The sequence below is a fragment of the Carassius auratus genome, chromosome 5 (assembly GCF_003368295.1).
Source record: "Carassius auratus strain Wakin chromosome 5, ASM336829v1, whole genome shotgun sequence".
NCBI lineage: Eukaryota > Metazoa > Chordata > Actinopteri > Cypriniformes > Cyprinidae > Carassius > Carassius auratus.
This window is the reverse complement of record NC_039247.1, coordinates 5999001-6027000: the sequence shown is the minus strand read 5'-3', so window position 1 is coordinate 6027000 and position 28000 is coordinate 5999001. Positions and strand designations below refer to the sequence as shown.

Genomic DNA, 28000 nt, shown 5'->3' with positions numbered 1-28000 from the left:
TATAGTCACACCCACTCGATGAGGAGCTGTTCGGGTGGTTTCGGTCAGATTTTAGGAAACCGCTGCACGCCAAAGAGAGCAGGCGCACCGAATTCCCAAGAGCCAGAGCCGGAGATAGGATCACTAATTAGGAATTTCCCTTCTGAAAAGAGAACAACGACCCGTTTTAAAGTTGCCTTTAGGTTTTCAAAATGGACGCACATAAAGTTTTGCACAGATTTTTTTCTTGACACATTCTGATGCAGCATATCCTTTCTGAAAATCTGCATTTTGGAAATATTAGCGGAAAAGTGGGGATATCAGGGTATCAGAAGTTTCCAGCAATGCACCAGTTACATCCACCAGTGTTTGGAGCGCATAATAAAAGCAGAAGTTCTCTTCAGGAACTGGGGCTGGACGGAGGGGATAACAGTTTGGTTTTATAACTTCTGTGCTCCCTCTCCTCCTCTTTTCTCTTCTCTGCTTCAGCCTTTGGAGCCTGAAATAGAGTGGATAAACGATTTATGCGGATAAAATAACTTCCCAGCGATTTAAGTCGACGGTTTTGCGACTTAGGAGATACAGAATAACCCGTCTGAACTTCTAGAAATTGTAAAGAAAAGGAATGCTGAGCAGAAGAGGCGCATGGAGAGATGCTGTTTCTTCTACCATGGATCTAAAGGGAACTTTAGCAGTTTTACTGCTTTTGCTTCAATGCTTGAGCCCTGTTTTCAGTCAAGAACTCAATCCAAAGGGTAGGAACGTGTGCAAAGTTCCAGGGTAAGTCGATGAATAACTTCTAGGGGGGAAGGAAATAAATAGAAAGCATTAATGTCTTACGAAATCCATGATATCAAGCAAGAACAAAGGCCTTATGTGAACAGGTGTGAAGCTCACATTTTATTAAATCAAAGTTTATTAAATACATTAGTGATTAATGGCAATTAAACACGATTTATCTGAGCTTCAGGAAAACAGTTGTGAACGTGTAGGCTATTAGAATACTAAATAAAGAGTTAAATTTAAAAATGACAGATCTTTTACATTAATCTTTATTTTTAAAGTTATAGAGTTAACGATAATGCTAAGTTGTATGATATTTTTTGTGATTTTTGATTGTTATAAATGAATAAAATCATAATATATATATACTTGAAAGTGTACAGAAATAAGTGATTAGTGACTTCTAAAACTCCACTAAAGTTGTTTGTGATGTTGTTGTTAGTGATTTGAATGTGATGTGTGTCAGTCATCCTACATCAGGTTACTGACACACATTGAGGGATAGGGGGCGACACCAAATATTCAAACATTGAACCACTGAAGTCGTGGCACAGTTAAGATATTTTATTAAAGCCTACGTTATAATAATAATAATAATAATAATAATAATAATAATAATAATAATAAAAACCCTTAATTGGCATTAAAATACTTATTACATCGCATGCAGATGTTTTATATTAACTTAAAGGACAAAAACAAACATCAAAGCATCAAATATATGATAATAATCTTTCAGTTTACTATAATCCATTCATTACTTCAGAGTTTGAAGCAGAAAAAAAAGACCTGTACAGTTCCAGAGTCATTACAGATTGTAAACACTTTCCAAACCTAAGCACGGAGGTCACTGAGGGTTCGTCATCTAGCCACAATATACCATACTGTATCTATGACCTACATTTCATTAAACGGAGAGAGTTCATCCGAAAATGAGTTAACCCAAAAATTCTTTCATTATTTACTTACCCTCAAAACATCCTGTTTGTTTGTTTTTTATGTTGTTGTTGTTGTTGTTGTTGTTGTTGTTGTTTTCACCTGTTGAACACAAAAGAATAATTTTTTTTTTTTTTTTTTTTTTTGAAGAAGAAGAAGAAGAAGAAGAAGAAGAAGATGAAAATGAAACTAGTCGCTGATATCCATTGGCTTCCATAGTATTTCTATGAAATACAATGGAAGTCAATGGCTACCAGTAACTATTTGGTTATCATCCATCTTGTTGTGTTCAACAGGAGGGGCAAATTCTTCATTTTTGGGCCTGTCCTCATGCAGCTTTAAAAAATTATGTTTAAAAAAAAAAAAATAAAAATAAAAATAATAATAATTACAACTAAACCTTCTGCAGATCATTTGCTTCAAACTATGAGTTATTAACAAAAAAATTAGTTATCAACATGTCAAAGCAATAACCAAGTGCATTTTGTTTCATCATCATTTTGTTTCTCATCTGTATGTCGCTTTGGATAAAAGCGTCTGCTAAATGAATAAATGAAATGTAAATATTTCACTGGGCATTTTAGGGGAATCCTACTAACAGTGTTAAATGCTGACTGGTTTAGTCAGTTGTTTACAAGTTTGTTTACTTTGTGATTACTTGATCTAGATGGCTATCACTGTACGTGAGATCCGAATGGAAACCACCAGATACAATCTAGTGTGTATTCTCACCAACCACAGACGTTGACAGGAAGTTCATATTTGTTTTACAAAATTGCTCCGAATTTCCACGCAGAACTTTATTGTTGCTGAATCAGGTTTTGCCCCCCAGCTGTTGACTGATGCTCAATTCCCATTTGTTTCAGCTTTATCCCAAAGTCATAGCTTCACGTTCTGGCTGTGGGCTGTACGCTGGGTTTGACACAGAGCAGAGAAGTCAGGGCTGTGGTGTAGATCATGTCTGGCTAAGACACGCACACAAAGGCTAAACAAACGCTGACTGAAGGCAGAGAGCGGCCCCCACGCTTCAGAGGAAGCCAAAGTGTGGACAAGGCTTCTCTGGGGTCACATGTGGAGGAATATGAGGGGCGGCATATGTCTTATATCCAAGGAGCACTTAGAGAGTATTACATTTTGAGGGCCACTTAAAGTAGAGATAGCGGGGATCATTAGAAAGGTTTCGAGAAAAGTAGGAAGATCATTTAGTTTTTCATGCATGGGATAATAGAGAGTTTTAGATGAAACTGCTCTTACATGTGTTTTCCATTAAATCACTTGATAAATAGAACACTAGCCATTGTTCAGTTTTTCAGAAATCATTCTGATATGCTGATTTGCTGCTGAAGAGTCATTATAATTATGGGAAACATTGTTTAATAAAAAAATAAAAAATTGAAGAAACTGTGATACACTTTTCAGGGTTCTTTGATGAATAGAAAGTTCATAAGAACAGCATTATTTGAAAAAAAAAAAAAAACATTTTTTGAAACATTATACATTACTGACACTTTTAATCAGTATATTAAATAATATTTGGCTTCCTTGCCAAATAAAAGCTTTAATTTCTTTTAACTAAAATAACAATCAAATTAAAATCTTACTGAGCCCAAACTCTTGAATGGTAAATTATTGTACATAATACAATTTAAAATCCAAAAGAACAGCATTTGTTTGATATAAGCATCTTTTGCGGCATTATAAATGTTTTTACTGTCACTTTTGATCAGTTTAATGTTTCGTTGCTGAATACAAGTATTAATATATTTAAAAAAATTGACCCAAACCTTTAAATGGTATTAGTCTGCAAACATGTTGAAACCTTCAGATACACTGTGCTGTGTTGCTCATATGGGAGACATGGGTTCAATTCAGGCCCTTATTATGTTCCGAAGCCATTCCTCTTTCTTCCCCCCAATATTTTCTGTCAAAGAAAGGCATGTAAGTTGCTGCAGCAGGCCTGTTGTGAGTTCCTTTGAATAAAACATCCATCGCAGACACATGTTAAATTCCATTGGGATCATATGTGATGGATTAAGAGCATTTCATGCAAAAAAATAAAACTTCTGTCATCATTTACTCAGGCTCATGTCATTCCAAAACCATACGACTTACTTTCTTCTGTGGAACACAAAGGAGATGCACAATGACTCATGCACTATATTTCAGTTCTTCTGAAGCCACGAGACAGCTTCATGTGAGAAAAGTGAGCCAAATTTAAGTCATTAGTCACTGAAAATGTATTCAGAATTAGTGCATAAAGAACTACAAATTAGATTTCTTCTTCTTTTTTCTTTTCTTTTTTCTTTTTTGTAAATAAATACAGACCTTTTATATTTTGGATTAAATCAAGCTCAATTTAATATTCTGAAAAGCTATTTCAAAGGTTTTTTTCACTTACCAATTAATGTGGAGTCCAGACGGTTTATTGGACTAAATGACTAGCCTAATGAAGGACATTTGCATTTCTAATCAAATCAGGCCTTGTTTTGGATCCAGTCACTGCTGAGAGGGTGGAGAATGGAATGAATGCTTACGCTTGTGTTTGTGTGACTGGATGTGAGTCAGTATATGTTTGCTATCTGAAACATCTGCGCTTGTGAAGCTCAGGAGGAGCTACAGATGGCATCCAGACATCTGCAGTATTACTCAAGAGCCACATGCTTAAATATCTTGTGGACAGATGAAACTTTGGTCTGGGAATTTGCAGAATATGCTGATGCAAATGTTTAATGATGGGCTGTCATTTTAATGTAGTAAAGAATGTATATTCCTTAAAGCTGCAGGTAACTTTTGTAAAAATATATTTTTTACATATTTGTTAAACCTGTCATTATGTCCTGACAGTAGAATATGAGACAGATAATCTGTGAAAAAATCAAGCTCCTCTGGCTCCTCCCAGTGGTCCTATTGCCATTTGCAGAAAGTCATGCGCTCCCGGTAAGAAACAACCAATCAGAGCTGCGGTCCGTAACTTTGTTTGTGTTCAAAATGTAGAAAAATGAACATAATAAGCGAGTACACCATGAATCCATTTTTCAAACCGTGTTTTTAACTTGTCCTGAATCACTAGGGTGCACCTATAATAAGTGTTTATATTCGGACTATTTTAGATTGCTTCGGGGGTACCGCGGCGGAGTAACCCATTACCTTTGTGATTCTTCATAGACATATAAACAGAGAGAAGTAGTTCCGGCAACGATGTTCTTCCGCAAGACGCAAGCAGTTCTGTTTATTAACCGCTAGAGCGTCAAAAGTTACCTACCGCAGCTTTAACTAATAAAACAGTGCACTTAACTTGACATTGATATTTCCTGTATTCATCAGGTCACCAGGGTTTATGTGTTGCAGTGGATGGGCGCAGCAAGGCGAAGAGTGTTTAACACGTAAGTTTCATTTCCTTTATGTTACTGTCACTTTACATGATTCCTATTTTGATTATGTCCTTCTCCCCTCAGCGCTCTGCGAAGGTAACTTCACTTGTAATGAGAACGAGGTGTGTGTCCGACCAAACGAATGCCGCTGTCGTCACGGATATTTTGGGGCAAGTTGTGACACAAGTAAGTTTAAGCACTTTTTAATCATTAAAAACTAATTTTTGCCTTTTACTCCACGTCAGTTAGCTTTAAGGTCATTTATATGCTATTTTGCTCAAAAAACATTTTGCAAATATATGCATGTAAAATTTACAAGCTTTCTTTTTCAGGTAAATGGCTTAAAACACTATATCCGTATTTTTTGTCCAATAAATACTAAAAAGCAATAGCAAATCAGTCAAATCCTTCTTTTATATCCCTCTCCAAATTCTTCTTTTAAAAGCAAGTACTTCAAAATAAGAAAAACTGTGTGGAATAAAAAAATTAAATGCTTTGAACATTAGCAACTCAAAATTGACCCGATTCACACTGTTTAAATATGTCTTGTATTCTAAAAAGAAATATCATAATCTTTCATAAAGTTCATTCACTTCTAAAATGACTTTTCATTTCTAAAGTCAGAACCAATACCGAAATTTTTTATTTAAATAAATATATATATATATATATATATATATATATATATATATATATATATATATATATATATATATATATATATATATTTTTTTTTTTTTTTTTTTTTTTTATTAATTCCAATTTAAAAGTTCAAGGTTTTTTTTTTTTTTTTTTTTTTTCTTTTTTTAAAGAAATTCATACTTTTATTCAGCAGGCATTTAATTTAATTGTAATATTATTACTGTTTTTAGTGTATTTTTGATAAATGCAGCCTTGGAAGAGACTTCTTTACAAAATATTGAAAAATCATCACCAACCCAAAACTTTTGAGTGGTAGTATAAAGACAGTGTTTTACACTTTTACGAGAAGTTTATTTACAAAATAGACATTTCAGCCATGTTGAAAGAATATTTAACTGACCAATTAGAATGTTGTAATCAACATAAAATAATGTCTAATATACTTTTACAACAACCTGGAACAATTATTTCAATTATTATTTTTTTTGACTCTTCTAGAGTGTCCCGTTCAGTTCTGGGGTCCAGACTGCAAGGGCTTGTGCATGTGTCACCCTAATGGTAAATGCAATGATGTGACCGGGAAGTGCACGTGCTACCCAAACCGCTGGGGTGAGAACTGCGAGAAGCCCTGCAACTGTCAAAAAGGGAAATGTAACCAGGAGACGGGCAAATGTACCTGCCACGCCGGTTACTGGGGGCCGCAATGCAACAACAACTGCTACTGCAGCATCAACTCAGTGTGCGACCAGAACACGGGCCGGTGCATCTGCAACCCCGGCTGGTTCGGCCGGAACTGTGGCAATCAGTGCATGTGTAACAACTCGCCTTGTGAGCAGTTTTCAGGCCGATGTCAGTGCAGGGAGAGGCTCTGGGGTCCGCACTGTGAACGGCACTGTCAGTGCATGAACGGCAAGTGTAACCCTGTGGATGGATCATGTACCTGTAAACCTGGATACAGAGGAAAGCTATGCCGGGAGCCATGTCCAGCTGGGTTCTATGGACAGAACTGCAGAAACAGGTGAGGAAAAAAATATAAGAGTCCCTTATACTTAATATGGCTGCTGTTTTTTAATCAAAAAAAAAAAATATATTGTGAAATATTTTCTATTTTGAAAAATGTAAAGAAATTTAAAAAAAATTTTGATGCAAAGCTGAATTTACGGCATCATTACTCCAGTCTTCAGTGTGACACAAGCCTTCAGAAATCATTCTAATATGCTGATTTACTTCTCAAAAACAATTTGAATTAGCAATGTTGAAAAAAGTGTTGCTGCTCAATTTTATTTAATTTAATTTTATGTGTGTGTTTGTGAGGAAGTTGTGATGTATTATCATACAAAAGGGGTTCTTTTTTCAGTAGGGGAGCCTTAAATTGATCAAAAGTCACAGTACAGTATTTATAATAGTAAATATTTATATTTCAAATAAATGCTTTTGTTTTAAACTTTCTATCATCTGTTCATCAAAGAATCCTGAAAATAAACCATAAAGTTACCACATAATGCAGCGAAAACTCAATATTGATCATGTGAAGAAAATTATTCAGAATTGAGCACCAACAATAAAAGCATCAAATCAGCGTATTTCACTATATACTTTTCAAAACAGTAAAATAAAAATGTCAATTAAATTTATGCATTTAGCAGACGCTTTTATCCAAAGCGACTTACAGTGCATTCAGGCTATCAATTTTTACCTATCATGTGTTCCTGGGGAATCAAACCCCCAACATTGCGCTTGATAACGCAGTGCTCTACCAATTGAGCTACAGGAACACACTCTCACAAAAAAAAAAAAATAATAATAATAATAATAATAATAATAATAATGAACATAATAAAAATCTGTATACAGACTTTGGTGTTCTGTTCAATTTTATTGCCATAATATCATTGCAAAAAAAATATAGTTTTTGTTAGTTTTGCAATACAGATATATAAAAAAATTTCAATCAAGATACAATTACTTGAAAAGCAAAATTATATATTGATGAGATATTATTTTCTGAATAATATATCAAAATTAAGTGAGTTTAAAGAAATAAAATAAAACGTCCAAAGGGCTAAGAAAATAATATTGTTTTCCTTTTAAATCAAGCTGATTTTTTTTTTACCTCATTGACAGATATTTGTTCTAGTTTTAAATATAAACTCACTTTGATTAAAAATAATAATAATTATTATTATCATTATTATTATTTAGCAAGCAATTGTACCCTGATTGAAGAATGTTTAGATATTCCTACTGGAGTAAGAAAACCATTTTAAGTATATTCTGGTTTTGACTGTACCTGAACCATTCGGTCTTTTCTTGTTTCTCTTGATCCAGGTGTGGCCACTGTAAAGGCCAGCAGCCCTGTAAGGTGACGGAGGGTCACTGTGAAACCTGTGAAACCGGCTGGAATGGGACAAAATGTGATCAGATGTGTGCAGAGGGTTACTTTGGAGAGAACTGTAAGGATCAGTGTCCGCCGTGCAAAGACGGTCACTTCTGCAACCGCATCGACGGGAAGTGTTCCCACTGCAATCCCGGCTGGATTGGAGATCGGTACACAATTTCGCCCATTGTAGCTAACTGTTAAAAAGTTGAGAAGCGAAGGGGGAATTCACAAAAAAAAAAAAAAAAAAAGAAAGATTAATGCTACTGACAGAGCTATTTATTTACATACACGGCATATCTGCATTTTCAGCATCATTACAGTCTTTAGTCACAGAATCTTTCAGAAATGATGTCAAAATATGATCAATTTAACTGCATTCTTGCTAAACACAGGTATTAATAACATTTAAATAAAAATAAAATCTTAACCCCAAACTTTTGAACGCAGTATAAATGTTAACAAAATAAATAAATAAAACGTTAAAATGTCAGGCAAATAGTAGCACAATCTATTATACTAATATTTGCAATTAAGAGAATTATAATAGTGCTGTAAACCAACTTGATTAGTAAATAAAACAGGTATTTGCTGTGAAATGTCATTCCCAAAAGTAGAAGAGTACAAAGTTTTAGTGAATTCACCTCTGAATTCTTTTTATATTTTGATCATTAAGGTTTTTTTTTTTTTTTTTTTTTTTGATGAAAACTGAAATAGTCTTTGAAATGACCAATTGTATAACCTCTCTGTATTCAGCTGTGAGGTGCGCTGTCCTAATGGCACCTATGGGGAAAACTGTGAAAAAGACTGCAGCCATTGTTTTAATGGAGACTGCCATTTTGCCACAGGAGAGTGTCTCTGTGACCCGGGCTTCTATGGGACATAGTAAGTCACGTCTGAGTCATGCACAAATTTAGGTCATCTTGATATCTAGGCCTGTTTTCATTAACCAGTGAATCACAGAAAAAACAGAGACTCATCCTGAATGGTTAAAGGAGAGTAAACTTTGCTAAACAGGACACCAAAAATGATTTAGTATGCATTGATTCTTCGTAAATGGGCACTAAACATGTCCATCACAGAAAGACATGGTGATACTCAGGGGAGGCAGGTATGTTTGTGAGGAAAACATATCTTATCCCTTATCCCAGAAGGAAAGCATTTTTGATACTGTGTTAAATATAATAATGATTGCAAGACTTATTAATATTGATGAGTCTGAATCACTTAATGTTCAGATTTCACTTAAACTTGGTTCAGAAGATAATTTCAGTCTTATAGTATCTATTTTTTGGTTTGTCAACTTTTTATTTGTATTTAAAAACATGCCTGCATTGGCAAATCAGAATTGTCCATGTCACATGATCCTTTGGAAATCATTCCAATATGCTGATTGGCTGCTTAAGAAACATTTATTACTTATCATTATCAATGTTGTAATAATAAATAAAAAAAACAGCATTTAATTGAAATAGACATCTTTATATATTCAGATTTCTGTTTATTTCTTAATACTTTCTTTTCTAAAATGTCTTTACTCCCACTTTTGGTCAAATAAACACATCCTTGCTGAATTCAAGTATCAACTACATTTAAATAAGAATTCTACTGATTCATTTTTTTTTTTTGTTCCTATTTTCTTTCTTTTTTTTATCAGAAAGACACTTTAAATATTCAGTCAGTTTCAGTTCAGAGTCTTTAAATGAGAAAAGCTGTTCTTGTTTCATGCACTGAAAATGCTCAATTCCTCTTCCCTGTTCTTGTATTTCCAATATCAACATAATTGCCTGTAACTGCCTTGTCCCATTTTCACTGGAAACTCATGTTGCTATGTACACAGTGCTTATACTGATTCTTTTCAGCACTGTTTTTTATGTGCTCTTGGTATTTCTCTTCATTTTAGCTGCAACCTGACCTGTGAGTTTGGTCAATTCGGAGTGAACTGTGCCCAGACCTGTCCCTGTCATGACAAGAACTGCAACCCAGTGTCAGGGGCCTGCAACTTATGTAAGAAACCCTTCCTAACTCTCTTTGGGAAAAGTAAATGTAACTTCCCAAAGCTTTTTGTTATTTAATTTGCTATGGAGACACAGCCTAAAGTGTTGAGACATACTTGTGGGGTCCAACATTAGTCACTTTTTCCATTACGTAAAGGGGAGGGGGGAAATAGCTGTCCAGTTGACACCAAGGTCAACTCAAGATTCAACCTTTTGACTCACTAGGTATTTGTGAGCACGTCGGTTACTAAAAGTGGAATGAAATGTTTAAATACAGTAAATGCAGCTTGACATCACGTCATGATCATTATACGCAATTTGCATTGTATTACAGCCATCCTGATTTTTTCAGGCAAAACTGTTTTCGTCAATGGTGCGCAAAAAGGAGAAGAAAAGTAGAAGTTCAAACAAGACGAAAAACTTAAAAATACCATTAAAGTCTTTAAAAAAATGTTTCTTAGCCATTAAAGTTGTTTTGCTTTCAAATAAAACATCCAAAATAATAATAATAATAATAATAATAATAATAATAATAATAATAAATAAATATATATATATATATATATATATATATATATATATATATATATATATATATAATGCATTTAAGTATAAGGTATTCATAATGTACATTGTGTTGCATTATATGTTTGCATAAATAATTGTAATCAAAGTTAAAATATGTTATAATATTTGAAGGTTTGTTTGTCATGTTTTAAAGAATTATACTTTCTAAAGGTTTAGAAATTAATAGACGAGTCTTATTATATTAAATGTGGATACAATTATTCATGAGATCATATAATGCATTATAAGGTGTATTACAAGGCAAAATTAATGCAGTAAAACTATTTTTTAATAATACATTATTTATAAAGTCTTTAAGTAAAGTGTTTCCATATTTTTCTTACCCCTTTGACAAGTCATTTTTGTTGTGTTAAGCAAAAGTTTTGTTAGTTTTATGCTTAAAACGAAATATTTGCCAATGTGGTCAGAAAAATACATTTATTTCCTATATGTATGCTCTGAAAAGAAGTCTGATTATGTTTAATATATTTTTGCCAAGGAAAATATTTTTTTAATAACCTAATAAAATTGTCCACAGAACATAACATTTGTAGCTAGGATGCTGAAAAAAAAAAAAAAAAAAAAAAAAAAAAACATATGTATTTTTGGCAAAGCATATATATGTGCTTTATGCAAAGTTGTCAAAGCCATTTGATTACTTTGTGTTAGACCCGAAATTCAAGTCATTACTCACTGCTCATTTGAGAAATGTATTTATAAAGTTCATTAACTTTAATGCACCATAATCTTCAATATTACTGGATTAAGTTTATTCCTGGATTTAGGAATGTGGTAAAAATCATTTGTTTTTCTTAAAAAAAAAACTATGAATAACTTGATGTGCGGGCAAATAAAAACACAGTTGCTATTGGTAACATGCCTGTATAGTCCTCACTATGTAGGTCACAGCCGTAGACAGCAGCAGTTTAACATGGCGGCCCTGATGGTGTTTCCAGAGTGGTGTCTTATTTTTATGGCTGTGTTTTTTGGCTCATTTCCTGCCCGCTCGTCGAGTTAGTGAGAGCTGAGGTTGTTTCACACAGCTGAGAGAAAAACTACAGGAAGAGAGTGAGAGAGACAGTAACTAGAAAAGGTTTGGGTCAGCAGAGGTTTCACAGGGACCTGAGTGAGAAAGCAGTAATGATGTCATCGTGGCCGACCTCAATGAGGCCCACACCCCACACTAGACCCGGAGAGAGCTCCACACTGACAGAATCTAGAGTACAAATCAGAGAGTCAAAGAAGTTGTCATCAGTTATTATGCTTGAACTGTTTTCAGTTGGCTTTTGAGTAGCAAATGTTTGCACAAGAAATATTATGAAAGGAATATTTGGGTTCAGCTGAAAATCATTTATTTTGAGCAAAAAGGAATAGTTTACTCAAAAATTTACTTTTGCTAAAAATGTACACACCCTTAGGCCATCCAAAATGTAGATGAGTTTGTTTCATCATAGGAAAAGATTTAAAGAAACATAGCATTACATCACTTGCTCACCAGTGGATCGTCTGCACTGAATGGGTGCCGTCAGAATGAGTGTCCAAACAGCTGATAAAAACATCTCAATCATCCACTGGTAATCCACACCACACCAGTCCCTGAGTTAACATCAAAAGCTGCATGTTTGTAAGAAACAAATCCATCAAGATGTTTCTAACTTTATTTTGTAACAAGCCTTTATCCATAATATTAAGCCTTTCTCCAGCGAAGAGGTTTGCTCGTCAGAATCAGGAGAGATAGTCACAGATTAAGCACCGTTTACAAGTGAAAACGGTCCTAAACAGGTCTAAATAAATATGTTGGTGGATTGTGATGTGTGAGGACAACAGGTGATGGACTTTTCACTGGAGGAAGCGATATGGATTGTGGACATCACATTTTGGCCAGAAGTGATGATTTAAAATTAAAATGCCTTAATGAAGGATTTGTTTCTTACCAGCACACAGCTTTACGCTACACAAGATGTTCATTGATGGACTGAAGTGGTGTGGATTACTTGTTGATTATTGTAATATTTTTATTAGCTGTTTAAACTCTCATTCTGAGGGCACCCAGCTGAAGGTCTGGAATTCATGGAAGCTTTCATTGGCCAAGGGCCGCCCCTGAGGCCATTTGCTCGACATGTCAAACAACCAATCACAGTTCGTTTCATTCATCTTCGCTTTTCAAGGCGTGGAAAGTTCACCACAACATACTAGTGCGTATTTTTTTTTTTTTTTTAAATGGACATATTTTAAAATCCAACGTTTAGTCTAACCCTGATAAGCGCTCAACATCACAGTTGTAAATACTACAGCTTTCTTCTTTCGTGAAAGGGTTTGGCGCCACATTATCTTTGTTTCCAGGTGGAACGTTAAAGAACACGACACACATATCTCGCGAAAATTCTGTAGAATTGAACCAATACGATGACGACTTCGACACTCCTGAAGTATTTCCACTTTTGTGTCCCATATGCATCAGACGCTTAGCATCTTAGATTTTTTAGAATTTAGATTTCTTTTTTTTTGGGTGAAGTATTCCTTTAAAATTGAAGTACAATGGCCACACAGATTTAAATAAACAAATGCCTTTGATAAACTGTGTATTACATAAATAGTTTGGACTTTTTTAATTTGTGTAAATATAAAACTGTATTTTTTGTCTGGATTATCCAAGGCCAGTAATTATTTCACCCTCATTTTGTCATCCTCACCAGTGCTAAATTAAGCATCCCAACATTGTCTTTGTTTATGAATGGAAGAGCCAAATGGCCACACTTCATGCTCCAGTGATAATGCCTGTTGGCAACAGATGCAATGAAGCCACTGGCAGAAGTCCTGCATCTCACAGGACACAACTGCTAGCTGTAAAACTCCTGAACTGGTGTGGTAATTCATTTCTGTACAATGTTCTTTAGTAAGCAAAGTTTAAGGAAATGTAAAAACTGTTTGACGTAAAAACAACATTTGCAATGATGCAACATGAAATTATTCTTAGTATCAATTAGAAAAGATCTGAAATTATTATACGGCTCTTTGGAAGGCTTGATTCTGATTGGTCAGTTGCACCATTGTGCAGGGTGATTATGAAGATCATTTACTATCATGTTGCGTAGTCACCAGTCTCACCATCTTAAGAAGACTAAAAGGGTTTATGTCTCTTTAAGAATTCATAAGATTTGTTGAGTAGGCAAAACAAAACTGCTTTTTGCATTAACAGAATTGGTTAACTTTTGTGCAGCCATGTTTTCACTGAACGGCTGAAAAGTCTGTCTTAAATAAAACAACTGAATGAACATTTGAGTTTTTGTGGTAAATTACAAACTTTACTCAACTTCGGTCTCTCTTTTTCTCAGATCCCAATCAGCGGATGGGAGTAATAGCTGCGGGAACGCTGGTGACATTCCTGCTGGTGGTTCTTCTCTCTCTGCTGTGCTGCTGCTTCCTCTGTAACAACAAAGACAACCGCAAGTAAGTTTCTCAGTCCAGTTCTAACTAAATCCCCACCTTCTGATTAGAAGTTAGAAGTCAGTAATTTAGATTTTAGGAAGAGCCTCATTCAAGAACCATGTAAAATGGACTTTCACAACTCCCCTTCGGATTCACAGATGCTTTGTAAACCTCAAATGTGTTAGGTGAATGTGTCTGTAAATGAATTCCAATCATTTATAAATAGGATCCTTTCATTATTTGAGTGGTTGGATGAAAAAAAAATGGCTAAACCGGTAGCATGAGTTGAGGTAGAAATACTTTGAATACAGTAGAACTTATATACTTCACTTTTAAATTCAAGAAAATGTTAAGAACTTTAGAAAAGTATTTACAGTGTCAGATATATCCTTCACTAGCAAAATAATCAGAAATACTGGTTTGAACTCAAACACATTACTGTTCAAAAGATTGGGTCTTATTTCTCAACTCTATTGCATTTATTTGAAAAAAATGCATTATAAATTGTAATATAGTTTTACAATACAAAATATTTTCTATTGTAATATATTATAACATAATTTATTCTTGTGATGCAAAGCTGAATTTTCAGCATCATTGCTCCAGTCTTCAGTCACATGATCCTTCAGAAATTAGTCTAATATGCTGATTTCATATTATAAAAGTTGGGCTGCTTGATATTTTTGTGGAAACCATGACATATATATGTATATATTTTAGGGATGCAGCGATACTGGTATCGTTATCGGGATCATGATTGCTATTTGCTCCATTAGTGCATGCATTTGGATTAAAACTAAATGAAAATCTAAAACAAACAAAAATTATAGGGGTAAACAATATTTATTTTAAACATCAAGATTAAAGCAAAAGTAAAACTAGCAAACTGTGTGAAATGCGCTAAGCTATCCACCTTTTTCTTCAACGCAGAAGTAAACCTATGGGTGAGAATTCCGGTTCATTAGCCGCTATAGGAAAATAACGAGGACAATAACAGTACAGTAAATGGTAAAACGGTTTGCACTACAAACCAGTGTGCTCATAATTTAGATAATACATTAAAATAATATGATGAGACACACCAACTTTCAATATCAAGCAGAAAAACTAACTTTTTATTTAGCTAAAAATAGCTGGACGGAGTGGATGCAGATGAGACCAGAAGCTAGACCCATAGAATTTACAAATGGCCGCGCCCATTTCTACGACAAAAAAAAGAGGTGGATAAGTGTCTCTTTCATTCTGCACAAATGCAAAAGTGTGCGTGCTGCGCATGTTTAGCTTGCTTTAAAATTATGGTTTTATTCGTCCATGTATTATGCACGTGACGCAAATTACATCACCAAATTAGAATGCGCGCACTCATATAATGTATAACGAGTGCTTCCCTTTATTATTTTAGGAAAATGTTTTGTGATTACAGTATTGAGCTGCTGCAATGGAGCAGCTCTAATGTGCCATTGAAATTAAAAGTGACAGTAACAAAAGCTTATACAATACATTTTAACAGGTATAATTAAGTGTAAAACTAATTGAATGAAATATCTGTTACCTAAATGAAGTCAACTAACATGATTCTTATTTTGTCTCTGTACAATACTGTGAAAATACAGGTATCGGTATTTGCAAGTACCAAAAATGAAAGTATCGGTATCGGACTCTTTCTGAAAAAGTGGTATCGGTGCATACATATATATAAAGTTTTGTCATTATTAATATAACAGCTTTAAAAAATTCTGGAATGGTTCTGCTCACACTGTGTGAATGTAACCAAATTTGATGATTTAAAACCAGCCATATTCTGCATCGAAGGTGTGAACGTGTCCTTTGTGTCTCCCTCAGACTCACTCTGTTCTTATACCCCTGGCAAAAATCATCTTTTAACAAAGCCTGTCATCAGAATTGTTCACAGTTCGCTGAAGTGAAAGCCTCCTCTGTTCTCCGCAGTCAGTCGGGAAAACACAAGCCTCTCAAATTCTAGAAATCACAGTCTGCTGTTTTCTTAAACTTCCAACCTTTTCTAAATGACTGAAAAACTAGAACGTAAAGACCAACTGAGCCTAGATTTCCTTTTTCTTCTTCATTTGAACATCATATCTACATACAATCTCGATGCCGTTTATGCTAGAAGGCTATTAATCTTACACACATCTACAATATGCGATCCATTTCTAGTCAGTGTAATGTTGGTCTAACGTCACCCTTCCTCTTTCAGCCCTGACCAGGAAAACTCCACCAACAGCAAGAAGGCCAAAATAATCCTCTGCGGCGGATTCAGTCGAATCAGCACCAAACTTCCCAGAATCCCTCTGAGGAGACAAAAACTACCCAAAGTTCTCGGTATGTCTTCATTTTCCATCATCTGAAATTACGTATGGTTTAGGTAAATGTGTCATGAATAAACAGATCAATGCAACAGATGAAAGATGCATTTTATATGATTTGCCTGATATTTAGACTTCAGTGGTTTAACAAAACAAGTATATTACAAGTATACATACTTTTCATATTAGAGCATTACTTTGATGCAAATCTCCCTCAGCCTCAACAGACAGTGACATTTGTATATATTAGATGAATAAAAAATGTTCATAAGTGAAAAGGACACCACGATCATATAAAAGTTGATTGACTAAAAGTAAATTTTTATCAAACCAATTATGAAAAAAAGCCTAATATTTTAATTGTTCCAAATAAAATAACTATAAAAACTATAATTATATATAAGGGGCCAACCTATTAAAGCATGTTTATGAAAGCTACAGTAGACACAGTTAAAGGTATTTTAGAGATATCAAAGCTTTAACATCAGTAGAATCTTTTGTAGATACAAGTTAACATTTATACATTTTAATACTTGAACCAGAAGCAGAAGAAAATGAATATACAATTATGTCTAAGGCTAAATGAACTTGTTCTTTATTTTCCAAAAAAAAAAGAAAGAGTTATGTCATCAGCCAGTTGGCTCATCAATATAGATCGATTTGCCATGAGATACCCTTCAAATTAGTATTTTGAATGTGCCTGGATGCCTCTTTCTATATTAAACCAATGAGTAGTACCATGTTGTAATTTGACTGAAGCATTGATATTATTGTACAAATTTTGAATTGTATTAACTAAATTGGAGGCAAAACCAATAAATAGTCAAGGACTATAAGAATAAATTGAAATTCAATGGAATCAAAAGCTTTAGAAAAATCAAGAAAAAGCTGGAGACTGTTTAAATCGGAATAATCTAAAATATCAAGAACAAGTCTAATATTGTTTAAAATAGTTCTGTCTATCATAAAACCTGATTGACATTCATCCGTCTCTGAAACATTTAATCTTCTTAGCAAAAATCCTAGCTAATATTTTGTAGTCATCGTTTAGGAGACTTATCTAAAAAACAGTAAAAGTGACATACAGCCAAGTATGGTGACCCATACTCAGAATTTGTGCTCTGCATTTAACCCATCCAAAGTGCACACACACAGCAGTGAACACACACCCGGAGCAGTGGGCAGCTATTTACGCTGCAGTGCCCAGGGAGCAGTAGGGGGTTTGGTGCCTTGCTAAAGGGCACCTCAGTCGTGGTATTGCCGGCCCGAGACTCTAACCCACAACCCTAGGGTTAGGAGTCAAAGTCTTTAACCATTAGGCCATGACTTCACCATGACTTATCACCAGTTTTCTAATTGAGAATGGTCTTTTTGAGGTTTAGGGATCACGTGTACAAAAATCAGATGGTGTGCATACTATTCTGGTGTTGCAAAATTTGCATTTCTTGCACTGTTTGCAGACCATTGCATACACGTAAAAACTGAAGTATAGTCTGTCCTTCATCACACAGTGAATGCTTTTGGACTCTCATGATACTTTTTTTTCTTTCTTTTTTCTTTTTTTGGCATACTCGATAATTTCACCGTGTATATTGTTAAAACATTTACAATATTTTCATAGACAATAAATACTGCACACGCCTAACTGAAACAATTCACCAAATATCCTTTTTTATGTTTCACGATATAAGGATGAGTAAATTATGACCATTTAAAATTTTGGGGTGAAACATACCTTTACTCAAACAATTTTTTGGATGATTTAACCCTGTGGTGCTTTCAAAACACTGTTGTGTTTGATTGAGTGGTCTGTCAAATCAACTTCTGGCTCAACCAATGGCATGAGCAGAGGCAGATAGGGTTTTATTTATGGGGGGTGGGGGGGGGGGTCTGTGTGGAAGGAATCATAATTCAAGCAATTCCCTTTGGTTCTGCTACTGCTTAGGAGCTTCAGTCGGATTGAAAAGCACTCTGCGTTGACCCAAACAAAGTCTTTAGGGTTTCATCTGAATGGAATGCTTTGGGTGCACGTTTTATTTCCCTTGGCTCCCTGTGAAGCTTCGAGTCCCAAACAGACATTTGTTTTCTTATTCACCGCATTTCTATCCTCATTTCCCTATTTCTTGTTAAAACAGACGTCTGGGATCTGACTGTTCTCCAATCAAAGACTCCTCTGTTTTTGCCATGATGGAACCCCTGTGTGTATTTTTTGTGGTTGGGGAACTGTATGGCTGCAGCTGCCAGGAGTCCGTTTTAGAGAGAATATTAAAGTGGCCATGAAAACATATACTTTTTTGAGGCAGTTTATTTGTGATATTCATTTTGGACTTGCATTCGTCTCAGGGACTGAATCATAAAAGGCATGGCAATCTTAAGTTGGGACCGCCGAACATTCAATAAAGTGATTTAGACTTTTTAAATAGAAAAATGTGGGTTAGTTTAGCTGTGGAGCTTCACAGCTGTTTTGCTTTAGCATGCACAAATAAGAGAGGTCAAACAACTAGACCAATTCACATTGAATATAGACCATGCTTTCTACATCTGAATGATTCACTTTTAAGGGAAAGCTCACACAAAAATAAAAACTCCGTCATCATTCACTTACCCTCATCTTGTTGCCAACCGGTGGAAAACAAGAGACAATTTTAGCAAATTGCAGAAGCTGCTCTTTGTCATGCTGGGGCTGTCAAGTTCCCAAAACAACAAAAAAGGAGCATAAAACTTTCCCTTCTGAAGTCATAAATTAATTTTGTGAAGAAAAAAAAAAACACTTTTAACTCTAGTCCTCAAATATCTTACATTTGTGCATATACAAAGTTTACACGTTGCAATCAGAAAACCAAAAAAACTTGACTAATATCCAAAATGACATCAAATTAGGTATCATATCTGAAGAAAACAAGACTCACAAAAGTGAGATTTTAGAGCTACGGTAGAGATTTACAGCCCCTGGTCACTGTGTGCTTTTGTTTCATGGAGAAAAAAAAAAGCAGTCTGAAAAAAAATATTATTTGACTCTGGAGAGGGTAAATAATGACAATTTTAATTTTCAGTGAACTACTTCCATTTAGCTTGCACTTGAATATGTCTGAAATATCATTGCATATATATGAAATTTACATATCAACATAAAAAAGAAATAAATAATGACACTTAAGTCACACTTGAATTCATCTGAATGTCATTGCATTAAATAATAATAATAATTTAAAGCAAAAAATGTATCAAGAAGAAGGCTTTATATGATAAAACAGTAGATAATCAGTTTAAAATGAAAAGTATTTAGACAGTAAATTGTATAAATGTGTAAAATGTTCATACCTAATATGATTCGCTGCACTGTGGTTAGTCTGCTAAGACACCTGTGTGAACTTGAGGAGAACTGACTTCATAGATCCACTAAAAACACTGAAACGCCAGTTGACTAAAAGGATTTATGCAAACATTAAGAAAAAAAAAAGAGTTTTGAGAAAAGCCCTAATATTTGTCATAATGCCTTAATGCAATGCCATTTTATGTGACTTAACTTTCAAAGAGAACCATTTGGATCTTGAGTCATCTCCAAACCATAAGAACAATTCCAGGTCACAATCAGGGGAACAAGAGCTGATTTCTTATTACAAAGAACAAGGATGGCACAGTTTTAATTAAAACACACAATACCCCAGTGTATGTGTAACAGGCGGTCATGGGTGAGCACTATTTAGTTATTTAATGACCAAGAGAAAGCCCAGAGCCATGCTGTCCTCCAAGAGACACATGCTACCACGCTAATTTACCACATTACACAAGTTAAGAGTCACTGCCATCAGAACACAGTAAAGAAAAATCCTCTGTGAAACAATAATGTCACTGTTGGTAAGGGTTGAGTATGGCCGGCAGATTGTTTCAGTAAAACCCCTCAAGCTGTAAAATCCTGGAAAGACAACAAAGAACAAGCAAGCAGTAAAATGCAATAAGAAGATGGCACTTTAGCTGAAGAGATAAGCTCTCGAACACAAACCATCCTCAGACTTTATGAGAAAAAATGAGTTAGAATGCTTGTAAAGCGTCTGATCACTTGACAAATCAAAAAGCTCTAAATGACTTGGGGACTGCTGAAAATCAATGCAAACTGTTTTTCACACTCACTCATGATTGGTAAACAATTGAGGTTTGCGATAACATATGAGTGGAAGAACCGAAAGCGAACACAGATGTAACATCCAGCCCGTTCTCTTCCCAACCCCCTCCAACTCTTTATTTCATGGGAGGAGTTCTCTCTTACGCTCTCTCTTTTTCTTCGTCCTCCTTTTTCTATCGCAAGCCAACAGTACTGCTATCCTAACTGGCTGACTGCAGCAGTGAGGTCTGCACTTTTTTCCCTGTCTTTTCTTTCCCCACTCTTTGTAACTCTACCCTCATAGGAGAGTGAGCGGGGGGCTGGGGGTTCTTCAGACAGGAAGTGACCGAATTTACCACAGAACGTTTTAGAGCCCTTTTTACTCATACATACAGCTAGTAATGACAGATGACAGAATGAAAGTTTTAACTACTTCATATTCCTGTGACCTACATTGTTTCTGTCAATGATTTAGATGAGCAGATTAGGAAAAACACAAACAGCCGTATTTAGATGATTCTCACAATACCTGTCAAGAACAAGTCTGGGTCATATTTCACTCCTAAAACAAAAGAAGGAAGTATAAAAAATTATATATATATATATATATATATATATATATATATATATATATATATATATATATATATATATATATATTTTATTTTTTTATTTTTTTTTTGTTTTTTTTTGTTTTTTTGCGCAAGGAGAATCTAGTCAATTTTAGGCCAATCACAATAAAGCACAACTTTTCCGCTAATTCCGACTACCATATTATATATATATATATTTATACACACACACACACACATACATATAAAGCACTGAATTTGACAAAATACTGATTAAAAACTCTCATGGTTATTTAACTGAACAATAATATGGTACACTGTACATACTGTTGTTTTATCTAACCAAAAATAAATATTGAGAATAAATTCCAAAAAAAAAAAGGAAAGGAAAAGAAAGGAAAGGAAAGGAAAGGAAAGGAAAGGAAAGGAAAAGGAAAACAACATAATGAAAACATTACATATTAAGAATTTTGGTGAGTGCTTAAACTCTCACATATTCTCATATATTCCCACATATTCAAAGACCAATGAAACACTGTAAAGAACCAAGCCATGAACAAATGTTCCTCTTGATGTAAATTTATTTTACTCCTAGTCTATAAACATGTTTCTGGAGAGGCGTTAGAGAGACAGGCCACCTGCTGCCCTCCACCAAAGTAGTTTCTGCAGCTGTGGGGACTAGTGCAGCTGGGACATCCCAGTAATGCACTGTTGTCCAAGGCCTATATAGCACAGAGTAGGCAGCCAGACCGGCTAAGTCTCTGTCTCTGACAAGACAGCAGTTGTCCGACGTCAGTAAATCGCTCTTTAACAGCACTGTGTCTGTTTGCATGTATTCCTAACATGTATGCCATGCCATTTCATGGTCCCACAGAGGCATCATGAATCTGCATGATCAGAATACTTGTGAAATGAACAGCAGTACACAGCGAGTAGATATTCCTTTGGCATTTCATGAAAGGTCTTCCAGTATCTACAGCTGTTTTGGAAAAAGTATATAGTATGGAATGTAAATTGTTTCACTGAAGGCAAAAATCCAAAATTGCAGTTTTCATTCTCTGCGGTTTCACTGCTATGTGCTGTTGAAATGTTTATTTTTGCAAATATACTTGTAAAGCTTTTCTTCCACCCTGGGAGAATGTTGGAAGAAGCCCTTTGCAAGCCGATTGCAAAAGATCTAGTCTTTCTAGATCTAAAGCACATATGCTACAACTCAACATGAAAGTTCACTTTTTTTTTCAGTCTTTGAGTTATTGTGTTATTCACTTTATGAGTGTAGAAACTAAACTAAACAACCTGTATTTGTCAAGTGCTGAAAATCAATCTTTCGCTGTGTGCAGTAACTCTTTTTGCTGGTAGTTGTAAATGTAAAAGCTACTAGCAATTGAAGCCACAATGAAACAACATTTTCACTACTTAAGCAACTGATGTATTTCAGAATGAAACTAGATATTTAATAAGCACAAATTTGGATTAACATGTCTGATCCATTAAGAATTGACTGGATTGTGGAAAGTGGGTGTTATGAGCCAGTAGCGTGCTTTGAAGTGTAGTATTTCACTCATGTGCTGTCAATGCTGGCTTTCATACAGATTATCCATGCTCCCCTATTTGGCCTTGTCGGTCACTAATTCAGACTGTAGAGCCTAACATCATTCATCACATATGTTGTCAAAGAGCCTTTGTGTGTTGTGGAACCCAGGGAGCCTTCATCCACTGATCTGACCTGACCTCTCTGTTTGTTTTCCCCTTGTCCAAACCCTTAGTCACCCACCACGATCCTGAGAACACCTTCAACAGTATTATCGAGCCGCCCTCCTTGGTGGACCAGCCTTCTCCATCATGGTCATCCCAGGAGTCCTTCTCTTCCTTTGAGACGAGCGAAGATGGGCCCGTTTACTGCATACCCCACGAAGGTGAGCAGGAACTAGTGCAGATAAGCCATCTGTTTATGCAACATGGAAAACAGATAAGGGAGTTAAGAAATCTCCAGACAATTTTACTAAATTACCCCATTCTGTGTTAAACGGTTGCCCTCTGGGTGGTGCATATATCACGTGCATTGAGATAATACAAACAGTAAATGCTATAAATGACCAAGTCAGCAAATGCTGCACTGTCAGGATGTGACTCAGATTTTTCTGATGAGGGAGATTGCTGGAAAACGGTTTAATCTTAAAGCACAGTTTTAGTGTTTCCTAAATTATGCAATATTCTTTAGGTGTCCTTATAATTTTATTCTAGTTCTCTCTATAAAAATCTATGCTCGTTTAGTTGTTTTTAAATATATATATATATATATAATTTAAATAAATAAATTTGGAAATTATTTAAAAATGGACTTCCCAACCCCCATTTCCCAATTTAAAATGAATTTAAAACTGTTAAAAATAAAACAATTATTTTACATAAAATACAGTGAATACGTAAAATACAGTGCAATCATTTCGGACATTGCTCAATGCTCATTCAATAAATGCACAGCTAAACAGATGCGTTTTGAGTCTAGATTTAAGTGTGACTAGTGTTTTAGCACATCTGATCTCTTCTGGAAGCTGATTCAAGCTGCGGGCAGCATAGTAACTAAAGGAGGACACCCCTTGTTTTGTGTGAACCCTTGGTTTTTCCAACTGACTTGATCCTAGTGATCTGCAATATATTTTGGTCCTAGGTCATTGAGTGATTTATATATGAGTAAAAGTACTTTAAAATCAATCCTAAATGTAACTGGAAGCCAGTGTAAGGACCTGAGGACTGGTGTGATATGCTCAGATTTTCTGGTTCTAGTCAGAATCCTGGCAGCAGCGTTCTGGACGAGCTGCCGCTGTCTAATTGTCTTTTTGGGGTCAGACATTCTTTCCATTTTTTTTTTCTTTACATGTTTTCTCTTTCATTTTATAAAGTGAGAATGTTTCATATAAAGTTTGAGATGTTTAACAAGCAGAACTAAGACTTTACTAGACTTTACTTTTCTCCTCACCTTCTCAATTCTTCTGTTGCATTTTTCAGAGACTACGAATGACAGCTGTAACAAGCAAAATTCTAGCACTGTTCAAGAAATACCACTGACCCCCATTGACGATGACGCAGGAGAGTACACATCCCTCAAAGACATGAAGCAGTACATTAGCGATGGGAGCGAGCAGCCTCTCCTGAAGTCTTCAGACAGCGAGGGCTCCACCAGTGGTTCTGAGTCAACCACAGGAGCTGTTTACGCCCATGTCGCCCGCCTTTCCAAACACTCCAAAGAGGAGGAGGACAACGCCTCACCGGAGAAGACGAAAGAGAAGACGAAACCTCGTCCTCCAGACCCTTCAACCAAACCGAAGGTGTCTTGGATCCATGGAACATCTGGAACCAACCCAACAGAGCAAAGCCAGACTCCATCACCGCATAAAGAGAATAGGAAGAACAGCTCAGAAGGTTCTGGAAAGGTGGATGAGAAGCAGCGATCAAAGGAGAAGTCAAGCAAGAACCATGAAAAGCATCAGGATGCTAAGAAAGCAGATGGACCTGAATCACCCAGCAAAAGCAAATCTCACAAAGCTTCGGATACTATTGAGCACCTCAATGGAACATTCCAGAACGCCCTGAAGAAGATCGGAAACTTCCACTTGGACAAGAAAACAAATGAGATCAACAAAGATCCACCCAAGAGCCCAAAGATCATGCATCCGCATATGAACTCTGAGGCCGCCACGCTACTTGCGGCTCAGCTGAAGGAAAAAACCCAAAGCCTTAATCGTAACGAGGGTCTCACTGTGGGCATTAAACCCAATGGTGTATCGACACCTCAAGCCAACAGAGAGAAACCCACCCCTCCTCAAAAGACTAAGCGGTCTGCAACTGGGACCAACAAGCCCCTTCTTCCCACCTCCGGCAACCTCCAGAAGATGGTGGCTCCTATTTCAGACTCTACTCCTGAACCTAAAACCCCAGAAAAACAAGGAGTTAATGGGACCAGAGTTGAAGGAGACACCACAGCAAAGAAAACACCCATCAAAAAACCACCGAGAAAGAAAGGAAAGGAGGTAACACTGGAGACGGAAGGCAAAACCACTCCAAAGACGGCCATTATGCCACCTCAGACTGTCAAATAGATGTTTGATCACATTGGTGTGTCCATTTTTGAGAATATAAACATACATTTTTTCTTTCTTTAAACATTATATAGGAATTTAATGGATTTTCTTTTCTTTTTTAATGGACAAGCTGCTTGTAGGATTTAATATTTTGAAGGATTGTGGTTCTCGTTAACTCTTTGAATACCTGGAATCGGAAACAATGTTGTGGCTTGTGTACAGTATTAAAAAGGAAGAGTGATTGAATTTAGTGTAATAAGCTTATGTTGTATGCTCAATTTTGCATATGCATTTACACCACGTCCAAAGAGATTTTTCAATGCTTTCGTAATTGTGTGATCAACAGGTTTTTGTGTCTGAAAGGTTGAATTTAGCACTGTATTCAACGGTATAAAGAATGAACCAAAGGTACTTTAAAGGTAACTTTCACGTTCATCAGTCCTTCACCTTCATGCTTTTTAGGCTTAAAATGAGTGATATCTATTCTTGCTGTTGAACCTTAGCACTAGTTTTTCCTTTTTCCATAAAGTACCCATTGCATTTTTTTAGGCCATATAATGATTTTTTTTTTTTGTCTGTTTGTTTTAGTCTGTGTATGTTGGAGTTCAGGCTGTTTACATGATGCTATAGCCTTAAAAGTTCAGAAAACAAGTAGTTATACAACCTTTGTCCTCTGGGATGGATCTTGTACACCGGGGAGTATTCAAAATCTTATCCAATAAAATCCAGTCCTTGCTAAACTTCCGGTTGAAATAGGAAAAACCCATTAAAAAAAACGTGGTGGGGAAATGAAAATGTTTCAATCAGTTTGAACTTGTTGATATTTGCGTTAAAAATCTGCACTTAAATTATACTTAAACTCAGTAATTATTTTATGCCTTGTTAATCTGACATGCTTTTCTGTACATTACTGAACATTTCTACAGCATAACTATGGCATTACTATAGTGCTCACTGGCATTTAAAGAAAAACAATTGACGTACATTATTTATATATACACATACATACAGCTATTGCAACCAACTTTTACCATCGAATATTATTTATCCCACCAAAGAAAAAAATTGTAACGCCTAAACGAGCCAGTCATATTAAAGGGATACTCCACCCCGAAATGAAAATGTTGTCATTAATCACTTACCCCCATATCATTCCAAACCCATAAAGCTTTGTTCATCTTTGGAACATAACTGAAGATATTTTGAATGAAAACCTGGAGGCTTGTGATTGTCCCATAGACTGCCAAGTAACTTACACTGTCAAGGTCCAGAAAAGCATGAAAAGCATCGTTAGAATAGTCCATCTCCCATCAGTGGTTCAACCGTAAAACTATGAAGTGACGAAAGAAAACAAAAATAAAGACTCTATTAAACAATAATTTTGTCATGGTGGAGAGACACAGAAGAGACTGTTGACAAAGGAATTGTTAAATAAAGTCATTATTTTAATTTTCTTCGATTACGAACAGTATTTTTGTCGCTTCAAAACGTTACGGTTGAACCACTGATGGCAGATGGACTATGATGATGCTTTTCATACTTTTCTGGATCTTGACAGTGTAATTTACTTGGCAGTCTATGGGACAGTCACAACCCTTCTGGTTTTCATCCGAAATATCTTAAAGTGTGTTCAGCAGATGAGCAAAGCTTTTAGACGTTTGGAGCGACATGGGGATGAGTGATTAATGACAAAATGTTCATTATGGGGTGGAGTATCCCTTTAAAGGATATTACCTTAATTATTCATTCTTTAGAGTTTGCCTTCACTATACAGTTACAGGAAGTTCAATATGTTTTTCTGTGGTTAAAATGAACACAATAATGGCTCATGACTGCAGCATGTTTGTTTTTTAAGCTTACTAGCTGAAACACCCTATAGCACTTGCAAATAGTTTTTTTTAGCATGACACCAACAGAAAGAATTCATAAAAAACTGGATGGTTTTATTTTAACAGAAAACCTCGGGTTAGATGTTCAGTATGGGTCTGTAGTATTTTTGAGTCTGGATTGTGGTGTACAGTAGCTCCTATTCTCTCATATGGTACCTTATATTTTTCTACATGCTAAGATATTTTGTAATAATATTTTTACCTTCATTTGTAAGCTGTGCTTATACAACTTATATCTTGCTTTTTTGTGTGTCAAATGAACTGGTTTTCAATTTTGATTACATTTTTTTCTTCTTTTTTTTATGTGCAAGCATCAGGTACATTTGGATTTAATGTTTAAATATCTTTCTGTTTACTCTCAAAATATCTTTTTAACATTTCTCTGTGGATGTTATTGTTTTTTATGAACGATAAACTGCATGATGCAGAGTTTAGTGAGAGATTGCTGAGAGAAATCTATGCATGTTACCCCATGTTCTGGTTTTGCTGTTCTGTTACTTGGGACCTACGACAAAAAATGACTTTTCATGTTTTTGCCTGAATTCAGAACATTACCATCCTCAGTGTATGACTATGGGAGTATGAATAATATAATTATTTTTTGTTCTACTCTGACTTTGGCATGAACTTAGACAGAGGCTCAGCGTTTAAACATGGTGGATTATCTTCATTCACTTTGTCCTGATTTTTGCCTTTCTGTGTTGATGTGTGGTTGTTCAGTTACCGTATTTGAAATAAAAGCAAACCTGTAGCTCATGAATCAAAAGGGTACAGATATCAAATGTCTCTCCCTTCAACATATAATATAATATAATATAATATAATATAATATAATATAATATAATATAATATATAAAAACATAAATGTTATAAAATTCACCTAAGGCAAAAAAAAGACAAGACTTTGTACATACAGTCTATAAGATTAGATTCTTTAAATGTACTTTTGC

General features: G+C 35.3%; 1 protein-coding gene across 1 annotated transcript; it reads left to right on the top strand.

Annotated features, from left to right (window-relative positions):
• The first annotated feature begins 20 nt into the window (after positions 1-20).
• scarf2 (scavenger receptor class F, member 2) lies at positions 21-27810 on the top strand. Its single transcript, XM_026245451.1, has 11 exons — positions 21-759; positions 5023-5081; positions 5154-5255; positions 6210-6729; positions 8040-8258; positions 8845-8973; positions 9992-10095; positions 13988-14102; positions 16297-16421; positions 22846-22995; positions 24089-27810. The coding sequence occupies exons 1-11, from the start codon at positions 605-607 to the stop codon at positions 25177-25179; spliced, it is 2769 nt and encodes a 922-aa protein (XP_026101236.1). The 5' UTR covers positions 21-604; the 3' UTR covers positions 25180-27810.
• Positions 27811-28000: the final 190 nt, after the last annotated feature.